Below are 11,851 nucleotides of genomic sequence, written 5' to 3'. Positions count from 1 at the left end.
GGAACACAGACTTTTCTCAATATATTTACTTTATTTAGTTGAATGTTAGTTGAGCATCTATGGGGCTTCTATAATAGACCATCCAAATAACGTTGTACCATATAATTACACAAAAATATTAAATAGTGATGACAGAGCTTTATATTCATAGTTAATAGTTTGGGAGACTCTTTTTTTTTGGCAATCTCTCAAATGTTTACAATATATATTTTTGAATACTTGCAATAATATTGGTGATATTCATTCTTACTTAAACAAAGAAACGCAATAGAGAATATTAGTCATTAAAAAATATAGAGGTGATATCCATTTATTTGGACAATGATTTGATAATAATTAATCGTGACAGGCCGCCTCACAGTGTTTAGCACTGCTTACTTACTTCCGATGCCATGGTCTGGTTTCACTCATTCACAGACTAAGAAATCCTTTAATATGGGGTAGTGTACCTCCTGGTGAGAGACCATTGACTGGAATTTTAATAAGGAGCACATCGCTGGACTAAAAGATGCAGGGTGGTTATTTTGTATGCAAAATGATGGTTTTAATTAATTAAAGAATTAATTAATTTATAAATAACATTTAATAAATGTAGGAAACCTCCATGTTTCCTAAAACCTCTAATATTTCTTAATACATAGCAGCTTCAAACGAACAAATCACCAGGCAGACTACGGATTGGTCAATTTCATCACTGCACCATTTTCCCTTTGACTTTGTTACAAAAAAATATACCATTTATTGATATCTCCCAGAGATAGCCCAGCCTGATCAATTCTCCCAAATCTTGCAATTCATTCTCCCCACATCAACAGTGGTGCAACTGACAACTGATAGCAAATTCTAAATTACAGAAAAAAAATGCATTATAGATATTAACGATTAAACATTTGATCTTTTACGCAAATTCTCCCAACTTCACCGATATGCAGAAATGTCTCATTTCTGAATCTACAGACTCAGACACAAAACAAAGAAAGTAAAACTCCTGAATATTCTCGATTTAGGATGATTTGTATGTGATGACACAGCCTTAATATACATATATACAGCTCTGGAAAAAATAAGAGTCCACATAAAAATAATGAGTTTCTTTGATTTTACCAACTTGAAAACCTCTGGAATATAATCAAGAGGAAGATGGATGATCACAAGCCATCAAACCAGGCTGAACTGCTTGAAATTTTGTACCAGAAGTAAAGGCATTAAGTTATCCAAAAGCAGTGTGTAAAACTAGTGGAGGAAAACATGATGCCAAGATGAAAACTGTGATTAAAAACCAGGGTTATTCCACCAAATATTGATTTCTGAACTCTTAAAACTTTATGAATATGAACTTGTTTTGCATTATTTGAGGTCTGAAAGCTCTGCATCTTTTTTTTATTTCAGCCATTTCTCATTTTTTGCAAATAAATGCTCTAAATGTCTATTTTTAGTTGAAATTTGAGAGAAATGTTGTCCGTAGTTTACAGAATAAAATAACAATGCTCATTTTATTCAGACATATACCTATAAATAGCAAAATCAGAGAAACTGATTCAGAAACTGAAGAGGTCTCTTCATTTTTTTCCAGAGCTGTATATGTTGTAAAAGATATTCCCTTTCAGACACAACTGTGGTCTAAGCCAATCTCCAAAACCTTACTGTGGACAGTCTTCTACATACTACTACATATACTGTACACACAGTCCTGTCCACAGTTACTGGCAATTACTGCTTAAAAGAGAGTGAGTAGAGTAAAATGATGCCAAAAATAACTTTTTTGGTGAATTAGCTTAATGTAAAAAGTAAAAAATACATCAAGATTTAATTTGATTAAATATATTTTGACACATGAACAAAATATAGTTTAAATGTATTATTAATTTGGAAGAGAAACCATCACTCTAACAGCTAGTTTGGGCAACGTGTAGCAGGAATACTTACTATAGAAACTGAGCAGCGGGTGGTAATGATCGTGGCCGGCAGTATTTGGCTAGAAATGTCCATGTGTACAGCAGACAAGGGATTTTTTTGGGGGCAGGACGATACACACATATGCACGAATGCATATCCTCCCACAAGTGGGTCAGCACAGTGTGTTGTTTAGCTTCCATGTGACGTGGCAAAAGTCATGGGACACTATGGGCCATCGGTTCTTGTCCTATGACTTTTGGCATATATCTCAGTAAAACACTAAATCACAGGATTCTTCCGTTTGCCAATTTTAATACATATGATTTAAATTTTTCAGTTTTTTCAGTGTAAAATTAAGCTGATTCACCAAAAGATACCAAAAGGATCATTTTCTTATATCTCTTTTTAAACTCATCTTCACTTAATGTGCCAATAATTATGAAGAGGACTGTAGGCCAATCAGGTTGAATACAGCAAAACACATATACCAAAATACATACCAATTAATACAGGATCAAACAGATTCTATATGTATATATAAAAAGCTAACCAAGGCATACGTCGTACATTTAAAGCACAGTATTTAAGCTTTTAACAGTCACGATATAAACGTATATTATAATTAACATTCCACTTTGCGTACTTTGTACTTTGCGTAGTTTTTGCGTAGCTAGAAGAAGCTGCAACAGTTATTACTCTATGAAGCAACTCTTGGCTTTTACTATATATAGATATTTAATAATATAGCAATATTTAGCTCAGGACCGTTAGTCATCGTACGTACGAGAGAAGAGACCTGATCTTACGGAGGATACGTGTGTGTGTGTGGGCGGGGCCAGCTGCTAAACCTAGCATGGGTTCTGTACATCTGCCCGCGTTATTAAGTACACGTTATAATCTGCAAGAACGGAAAGCTCCGGAAATGACAGGAAAAGATCTAAATATCCAGTTTTTTTTATACGTTTCCATGTGCGCTTTTCTTACCTTCGCCGTAATGAATCAGGGCGGGGCTTCTATGTTCCATTATTTATAGCCTTAAGAAGTGCAGAAGAAGTGGATCCAGCACAAAGAATAAGAGAGGGAGAGTAATAAGGAGAGATAGAGATAGATAGATATAGATAGAAAGAGAGAGGTGTCTGTATGCCTACGTCATACAGAAAAAAGTAAGTCTCTTGGTTCACATTAGGTTCTATTCAGAGTTGCTGTGACTCATGTAAACGTTATTTTTAAGCCGAACACAAGAACCATTGAGGCTATGATTCACAAAGAGCCAGCAGGCTTCAAATGACTCTCAGCCTGTGAAACAAACGCACACAGGCAAAAAGCTGGTAGATATACACACTCACACACTCACACACACACACACTTAGACACAGACACACACACCTGATGTAGAGCTGGTGAATTTCTGAAGAGCTGCTAAAATGTACTGCTTGTGTTTTTTACAGCAGACTGACACCACAGAGTAGTAGAGCTGGGCGATATGGCAAACACATCATATTGCGATATTGCATATTTAAAGACAATTTCACGATATTAACAATATTAATCGCAGAGAAAATGCAGAATAACATTATGATCACCTCCCTGTTGCAACAAACATGATCTATTATTTTTTTAGGAGCACTCTGCAATTCTATAAACTGTGGACACAGTGTTTAAAAACTCCAGCAGCACTGCTGGAGCACTGTATCTGATCCACTCCTACCACACTAACACATAACATACACCCTACCATCATGCCAATTAGTGGCACAGCAGTGCTGTAAAATAAACGACCCACCACCCAAATAATAATAATAGCTGCTCTGTGGTGAAATGAGGATAATAATAAGAAAGTATGCAGAGAAATATACTTTAGACAACAGGACTACAGTCTGTAATTATAAAACTAAATAGAACTACCGTATTTTTTGCACTATAAGGCACACTTATCCTCTCATTTTCCCATAAATCATCAGTCCGTGTATGAATTCTACAGCAGCCAATCAGCTGAAGTACAGCGTTATACATAAGTTTTAGTTTAGTTCTCCAACCTTAAGGCTGGGGCAGCATTAGCACTAGCTCTATTGCCGTTCAGAGGAGAATATTATCGGTCTCTAGCCTGCTCCTGGAGCAGCATTAGTATTACCCGCTAACAGCACTAGCTCTTTTGCCGTTCAGAGGTGAGTATTATCGGTCTCTAGCCTGCTCCTGACCCCAGCTAGCACTGCTGGAGCAGCATTAGCATTACCCATTAACCGTTAGCCGCTAATGCTAATACTCCAGCCTTAGTGCTGGAGATATTCATGAATCTAAGCTTACTGTAAATAAACAGAAGTGCTTTACTCACACAAATCAACAGTTTTTAGCAGAGAAATCCATATAGTTAAATTTTCAGTGCTCGTTTGACTTTAAAATAAAGTCTTTTTTTATTACAGTTTTGTTTATTTAGCTTAGCTTTACTTCACTTAGTTAGCTACCCCCCCCCCACCACCACTCAGCGGTGAGATCTGATGAATTAGAAGTTCCTCATAGTGTCTCAAAGTGCGCCTTGTGTATGAAAATAGACCAGAAAATAGACGTTTATTAGTGCAGCATATAGTGCAAAAAATACGGTAAGTGCTCCTGTATGCTCAGTGGAGATTAAAAGAAATGGAGATGGTCATAATGTTATGCTTGACCGATGTTCACTGATTGTCAATTGTACAGTATGAAACAAATTCTATTGAAGCTGCTAAAAAAAAAAAAAAAACATGATATTTAGATTCTTAGAAACTGTTAATTGAACGCTATCCCATGCATATATGGACGAAAAGTATTGGGACACCTGCTCATTTACTGTTTCTTCCAAAATCAAGAGAATTACACTCTGTTTTGAAAAAATTAAAAAATAAAATAGCGCAGCTGTTTAAGCACTATTAATATCAACGATACGCTCAGATAAAATGATGCAATTCATCACAATATGATAAAATAGTCATATCGCCCATCCCTACGCTAACATGTCTAGTACAGTCTCTGCTTTCCTCTTAATCGGCACAGAGGTGGTTGAACATACACGTGGGCTCATATCTGCAGCCACTGGGGGTTAAAGTCCATAGTATGAATATTATGAATGATGGATTATGGGGAAGCACTAGAAGACTAAATGAGTCCTTTAAAGTCCTTTAAAACCAGTTTAATGTAGGTGGAACTTCAGAACATCTCAATAAAGTGTGATTTTAAGCGTGTTTTTAAGTGTTTTTAAGAGAATGATCTTAAAGACTAAATATTTTTAAGAATTAAAAGTGTAAGTGATGTAAAGGTCAATCATTAAAGGTGAGTATCTGCGAGTGTCTGGTGAAGATCAAATTAATTTAAATGCTTGAAATCATTAGTTAAAGATGAGCCGCTGGGTCGGCAGGTCAGTAGACGCAGAGGTCGGGAAACTTCATCTCGTAGACGGGCACAGACTGGTACTGGGCGTGGCCTGACGTGACGGTAACCGTGCCGGATGGACTCGGGGGCGGGCTGGAGATCCAAAAAAAAAAAAAAGGATGATGAGCATAAATGACATGGTGTACAATGCTACATTGTTTTAGAAAAGGTAGAAATAGGAAAAATCTGAAAATTCCCAATTAGACAAAAAAAATGAAACTTACCGGATTGTAAGCTCAAAGATCTGAGCCAAACGGTCGTGCAGCATGTTGGCCTGAAGAGAAACAAAGAGAGAAAGAAAGAGGTTTACATTTCAAACATTAAAATGCGCTAAAGGACTCTCAGGAGTAGGTATCAGGGTTCATATTTATACATTTATTTTAGAATCTCTACCCCGTTTGAACTCATTGTGTACCCTGCACTTCACTCACTAACATTACACTCACGCTACTACCACCAAGACTTCCTCACACTCTTATTCTCGCAAACAGAGGTCCTTTAAATTTTGTGAACCCTTTAGAATTTTCAACACTTCTGCATAAATATACCCTAAAACTAGAGCTGGGTGATATGGCCCAAAAAAAAAAAATATTCGATTTAAAAAAAAAAAAAAAAAAAAATCAGATTTTTGATTTAAATTGATTTTTTTCCCCTACTAAAATCTCCTAAAAGTCACTAGAAGTCGCTAAATGACGCCATCGCCTAATTTGCATAATATATGTTTTTGAAGCTGTAAAGGATTAACATTGTGAGAGAAAAAAGTGAGTAAAAAACACTCTAAATATGTTAGAAATGATACAAATAAACTTCAACAAATGAACAACTTCTGTTGCTTTTTAAATAGGCAGTCACGTCTCAAAATAACTTCATTTTTACGTAAATTACATAAATCAGTTTTTTGCCGTGTTGTAAAATGTTAGTATGAGACACTTTTAGATTTATATTTCTGCTCTGTAAATACGGGGCCGGGTCAGTCAGCACGCACAGTGTGTTCGTGGAGCGGTGTGTGTGTGTGTGCTGAGTATGTGATACTGCACTGTGTGTGTTGTGGGGCGGGGCTCACGGCAGCAGCTGCTGCAGCGCGGAGGACAGTAACTGAAGAGCATGTGTTTATCTCGTGGCTAAACTCAGGGGAGCGTCGGTGGTGAAAATTAAAACTCAGAAAAAAAAAATCGATTTTCATAAAAACACATCGTCCTTAACTGTAAACTTGAATAAATCGATAAAATCGATTAATCGCCCAGCTCTAGCTAAAACATCATCAGATTTTCAATTAAGTCCTAAAAGTCGATGAAGAGAACCCAGTTAAACAAATAAGACAAAAATATTATACTTGAAAATAATCTAATATTACATATTTGTGAGTGGCAAAAGTATGTGCACCTCAACGGTTAACAGTTAGCTTAAATGTGAAATTAGATTGAAGTGTTTTCAATCAATGGGATGACGAGGGGGTTTCTGAGAAAAAAAAAAAAGAGTTGGTGATGCTCACTGGGCTGGAAAAGGTTACAAAACCATCTCTTAAGAGTTTGAAGTCAGAGTCAGACAGATTGTGTACAAATAGAGGAAATTCATGACCATTTTTATCCTCCCCAGTAGTCGTCAACCAACAAAGATCACTGGCTAATGCTAATGTTCATGGTGTTAAGTCCACCATCATGAAAACACTAAAGAACAATGGTGTGCCTGGCAGGGCTGTTAAGAGAAAACCGCTGCAATTCTCCAAAAAGAACATTTCTGCTCATCTGCAGTTTGCTAAAAATTCACATGGACATCCCACAAGGCTTATGGAAAAATGTTTTGTGGACAGATGAGACCAAAATAAAACCTTTTGTTTTAATTAAAAAGCATTATGTTTGTAGTAAGGAATGCACTGCATTCTAGCATAAGAACCTTTTCCAATCTGTGAAACATGGTGGTGGTAGTATCAGAGTTTGGGCCTGTTTTGCTGCACCAGCATGGCTTGTCTTCATTAACAGAAGAATGAATTCTGAGATATATCAGAGAATTCTAAAGGAAAATATCTGCACATGTATCTATGAACTGAATCTCAAGAGAAGGTGGGTCATGCAGCAAGACAACGACCCAAAGCAGACAAGTTGTTTCTGCCAAAGAAGGGTTCAAGAAGAATGAAGTTAATGTTTTGAAATGGGGCCAAGTCAAAGTCCTGACCTTAATCCAGTAGAAATAATGTGGAAGGACCTGAAGTGAGCTGTCCTGTAATGTACGGAAACCCACCAACATCCCAGAGTTAAAGCTGTTCTGTACAGGAGATGGGTTAAAATGGGTTGAAAAAATCCTCAATGAACAGTGATGAACAGTTACTGCTGCAAAGGTTCACATACTTTTGCCACTAGCAATATTGGATCATTTACCACAGCAAATAAATGAATAAGTCTCATATTTTTGTCTAATTTGTTTAACTAAGTTCTCTTTATCAAACTTAACTTAAGAGATATGTAACAACTTTTATTAGATAATAGTTTTTTGCTTAAATACAGATGGTTCAGAGAATTAGTCATTTTGTTTTTAAAGGAGACATATTATGCAAATCTTACTGTGACGTCACAATAAGTAAACCTGCATAGAACCACCCTGGCAACCCCCCAAGAGCCGCACCCACTAGATCAATTGATTGAAGATCCACCATTTTGGTCATTTGGGTTGTGAAACTCTGACAGTACACAGCAGGATTTGCCAGCAGACTTCGTCTGAGGGAGGGATCTTTACGTTTTTTGTTTCAATTGCAATTAAGCACGAACTAGCTTGTTTGTGTTTTGCCATTTCCTTTCAGTTTTCTATGTATTATTCATGCGCTTCACAAAATCTAGAACATTTTGTTTCCAACATCGTGATTAGAAGTAGTTTGCCCATCTAAAATGAATTAACGAAAACGCACCAGATCGACACATACCTTAGACTCGCAGTGGGCAGCGATCTCTTCAAACGGAGCTTTCTGAAACTTCTCCATTACCTGCCGCCTCCTCTCTCGCTCCTGCTCTTCCAGACCAGTGGTGTCTGAGAGAATGAATTACGAGGTTAATTTTTTTAATAAATATATATATATATGCAAGCACACACATACATAAAGTAGAAAAACCTCAGTACTAGAACAGTACGTACCAATGGCCTTCTTCAGAGTCTCGAAGGTAATTTCCTCTGCTAATGTCGACTAAAGCACAAACATACAAACACAATTAGACATTTACAGATTTAAAGCTGACAGATAACGATCGATATGTTTCTGTATGTGTATGTGAACGGAAGTGTACCTGATCAGGTAAGCTGTTGGACAGGATGTCCACTTGAAGTGAGATAGTGTCAACAAAACTCTTTCTGCGAGTCAGCCGGTCTTCATCTGTGGGTCAAAAGTCAAAGTGAAATCATGTTAAACTCAAAATAAATGTAAAAATCATTCACTTTAATTTCTAAAATGAATGAATGGAGAATTCTTCGATTTCGGCTGAGAGAACATCAAAAATGAGGAGATGTGAAGACCATAAAACGGCCAAATTGTGTAGAACTCACACACAGTTGCTGCACAATTTTTAAAATCCGAACAAAAAGATGAACACAATAAAATAGATTTTTTTTTTACAAAACCAAAAATACACAAATAAATGAAAAATGTTTTTTTTTTTTCGTTTGATTGTCTTTGTTTCTACACCATTTAAGGTGTGTAGTGATGTAGTTCCCAGTCTCTTCCACTGTGTTATATTATCACTGACAGTTGACAGTGGAATATTTAGTAGTGAGGAAATTTTAATGCTTTTTAAGACCTTTTTAAGACCCAAAAATGTTGTCATATTTTTTTAGGTAGAAAATAATTTATTGTATTGTAAAACAAAAATTCCCATGTATTTTTTTTTTATTTGGTTCCATTGTAATGCAGAACAGATCCAACATAACATGTAATTTGCATATGTAGCTTCATCACATATAGAAAAAGAGAAAATTATCAATTAAATTGATGTTTATTATACTAATAATACCACTTATAACACTTTTCCTACTACTACTACTACTACTACTACTAATAATAATAATAATAATAATAATAATAATGAACAACATTAAATTATCTTCTCTATGAATAATTATCAGCGTCAATTGATCATTATATAATTTGGCCATATCTTTAAAAGTGGTAACTGATAACATAAAAATATACATAAACCAATTTTTTTCAGTTAGCTCGCCGTCAATGTTAGCTAGCTAGTTCTCCGTTAAAGTTTTATTAAAGTTTTCTTACTGGTATAGTAGCTAGCTAAAAGTAGCATGCTAGCTAGCTCGATGCTAAAATTAGCTAGCTCTCTGTCAACCTCAGTTCTCTCCCTGGTAACGTTAGCTAGCTCGCCACTAATGTTAGCTAGCTTAGTTCCTGGTAGCTACTTCCTGGTAGCGTTAGTTAGCTCTCTGCTAAAGTTGGTATGTTAGTTAACTTGCCGCTAAAATTATTATGAAAGCTAGCTCACCGCTAAAGTTAGCTAGCTCTCTGTTAACCTTTGTTCTCTCCCTTTATTAGATGTTTAGGGTGGGCCACTGTGCTTCCCCACTGGCATTAAACACATGTCTGAAAATGTAATACCTAAAATTTACAGAAAAATTTACAGTAAATTTAAGACAATTTCATAGCAATGATTAAAAAAAAAAAAAAAAACGCATGCTCACAGGCGGTATAATTCAGTAAATCGAGGAACCCTTTTACACAACAGGTGTTTAGCAGTGCATTAACAGTTTATTTTTTAGGGTTATCACGGTTGACTTCATAAACTCAACAACAGCAATAGCTTAAAAATAAAATTATATATTTTTTTAAACTAAAAATACTTTTATGGGAAAAAGTACAACTAGATCATATCAAAACAATAACAAATATGATGACAAAAATAAAAACAACTGTAAAAATAAAAACAAACTGAAAAAATGAGGGTGCCAACAAGTCATTGGCCATTCATCAAAGTCCATTTCCAAATAAAATGCTGAAAACATTCAGTGATTACTAATAAACTCACCAAGCCATCAATCCAAAAGTGAGGGCATCATAATTACAGCACAAACACCAGACACATCACAATTTAATCATCATACATTTGATTTTAGGGTGTAAAACTACAGTCCTGGTGGACCACAACACTGCAAAGTTTAGCATTCTGCCTCATTAAACACCCCTGAAATAAATCATTAATTGATTTTTGGATATTTTTGTAATAAAATATTTGACTGATTATTTTGATGATTAATTTCCGTATTTTTAAAACTATAAGGCGCAAATCCTCAAATTTTCTCAGAAATCATCGGTGTGTCTTATAATCCCGTGCTCCTTATGTATGAATTTTACCAGTCAGGTTTAAAGGAGCAGTAAAGCTATTCGCTAAGTGCTAACTCTTTCGGCCTGTAGCCTGCCGTTAACCCCGGCTAGCACTGCTGGTGCAGTATTAGCATTAGCCGCTAACTGTGCTAAGCACTAGCTCTTGCGTTGTTCAAAGGTGAGTATTTTCTGCCTGTAGTCTGCACATGTACCGTGTTAAAACAAGCTACGTAGGACAAACCACTAGCTAATATCGCCCTGGCTTACCGGAACACTCAGTGTAATACTAGCGGTTAGCTGCTAATGCCGATGCTGCTGCACCCAGCCATAGAGGAAATCTGGAAATCTAAGCTTACTGTAAATAAACAGAAGCTCTTTACTCACCCAAATAAATAGTTTTCAGAAGGAAAATCTGTGTAGATTAACAATCAGCACTCATTTGACTTTAAAAGAAATTTTTTTTTTTTTTGAATTACAGTTTTGTTTTATTTAGCTTAGCTACTGAGCGGTGAGACCTGCTGAATTAGAACAAAACATAGCGACACCCCTGTTCCTTACTAGTGTCACATCATGCACTAAGGCTGGGTGCAGCAGAATTAGCAAAAGCCGCTAACCACAGCGTCTAGCGGGGCGTAAATGCCACCCAATAGCGCTGAACTGAGAAACCCTGAGTGTTTTGGTAACTCAGAGTGCTATTAGCTAGCGGTTTGTTCCAATGTAGCTTGTTTTAACACGGTAAACATGCAGACTACAGTCCAATATACTTGCCTATGAACAGCAAAAGAGATAATGCTAATAATGCTAATCTCCAACCTTAGTGCTGGAGAAACCGTCACTGAAAACTTACCCCTATAAAGCTGTACTTCAGCGGAGTGGTTTTACTGCTTCTTACAACCTGACTGGTAAAATTCATATATAAGCAGCACCGGATAATAAGTCGTACTGAAGATATTTTGAGAATATAGTCTGAAAAATATGGTACTTTCTTATAAAAAACACTTAAAAATATAATTATTTATTTGCAATAAAAATTTAATTCCCGACGAAATTACTGCTGCTAATAAAACAAATTTTATTTATAAATTTAATAATTTATTTAGACACACTGATCAGTCTATTCTCCTCACTCTGCATGGCTGTGGTTCTCCAGGACTGAAGTTTAACAATCATTGTTCACACCAGCAATAAAGGGCTTTAGCAGATACTGACTGAGACCATGGTGAATTATAGCTAAAACCAGGGTAA

General features: G+C 36.1%; 1 protein-coding gene across 5 annotated transcripts in view; it reads right to left on the bottom strand.

Annotated features, from left to right (window-relative positions):
* The window catches only part of efr3a (EFR3 homolog A (S. cerevisiae)), a 110,930-nt gene that overhangs the window by 462 nt on the left and 98,617 nt on the right, over positions 1-11,851 (bottom strand). For 4 of the 5 annotated variants that reach the window (XM_022679258.2, XM_022679257.2, XM_022679254.2 and 1 more), the window contains 5 exons: positions 8,568-8,653; positions 8,419-8,467; positions 8,210-8,313; positions 5,520-5,569; positions 1-5,388 (listed from right to left, as the gene is read on the bottom strand). The exon at positions 1-5,388 is cut by the window's left edge and continues 462 nt beyond it. In XM_022679258.2, coding sequence (XP_022534979.2) covers positions 5,283-5,388; positions 5,520-5,569; positions 8,210-8,313; positions 8,419-8,467; positions 8,568-8,653 — 395 coding nt within the window. In that variant the 3' untranslated portion in view covers positions 1-5,282. The remainder of the gene's footprint in view (positions 5,389-5,519; positions 5,570-8,209; positions 8,314-8,418; positions 8,468-8,567; positions 8,654-11,851) is intronic. The other variant, XM_022679256.2, reaches the window with a different exon arrangement.

Source organism: Astyanax mexicanus, chromosome 4 (genome assembly GCF_023375975.1).
Source record: "Astyanax mexicanus isolate ESR-SI-001 chromosome 4, AstMex3_surface, whole genome shotgun sequence".
Lineage (NCBI taxonomy): Eukaryota > Metazoa > Chordata > Actinopteri > Characiformes > Acestrorhamphidae > Astyanax > Astyanax mexicanus.
Note: the sequence above shows the minus strand (reverse complement) of the source record. Positions and strands in the feature narration are given on the sequence as shown.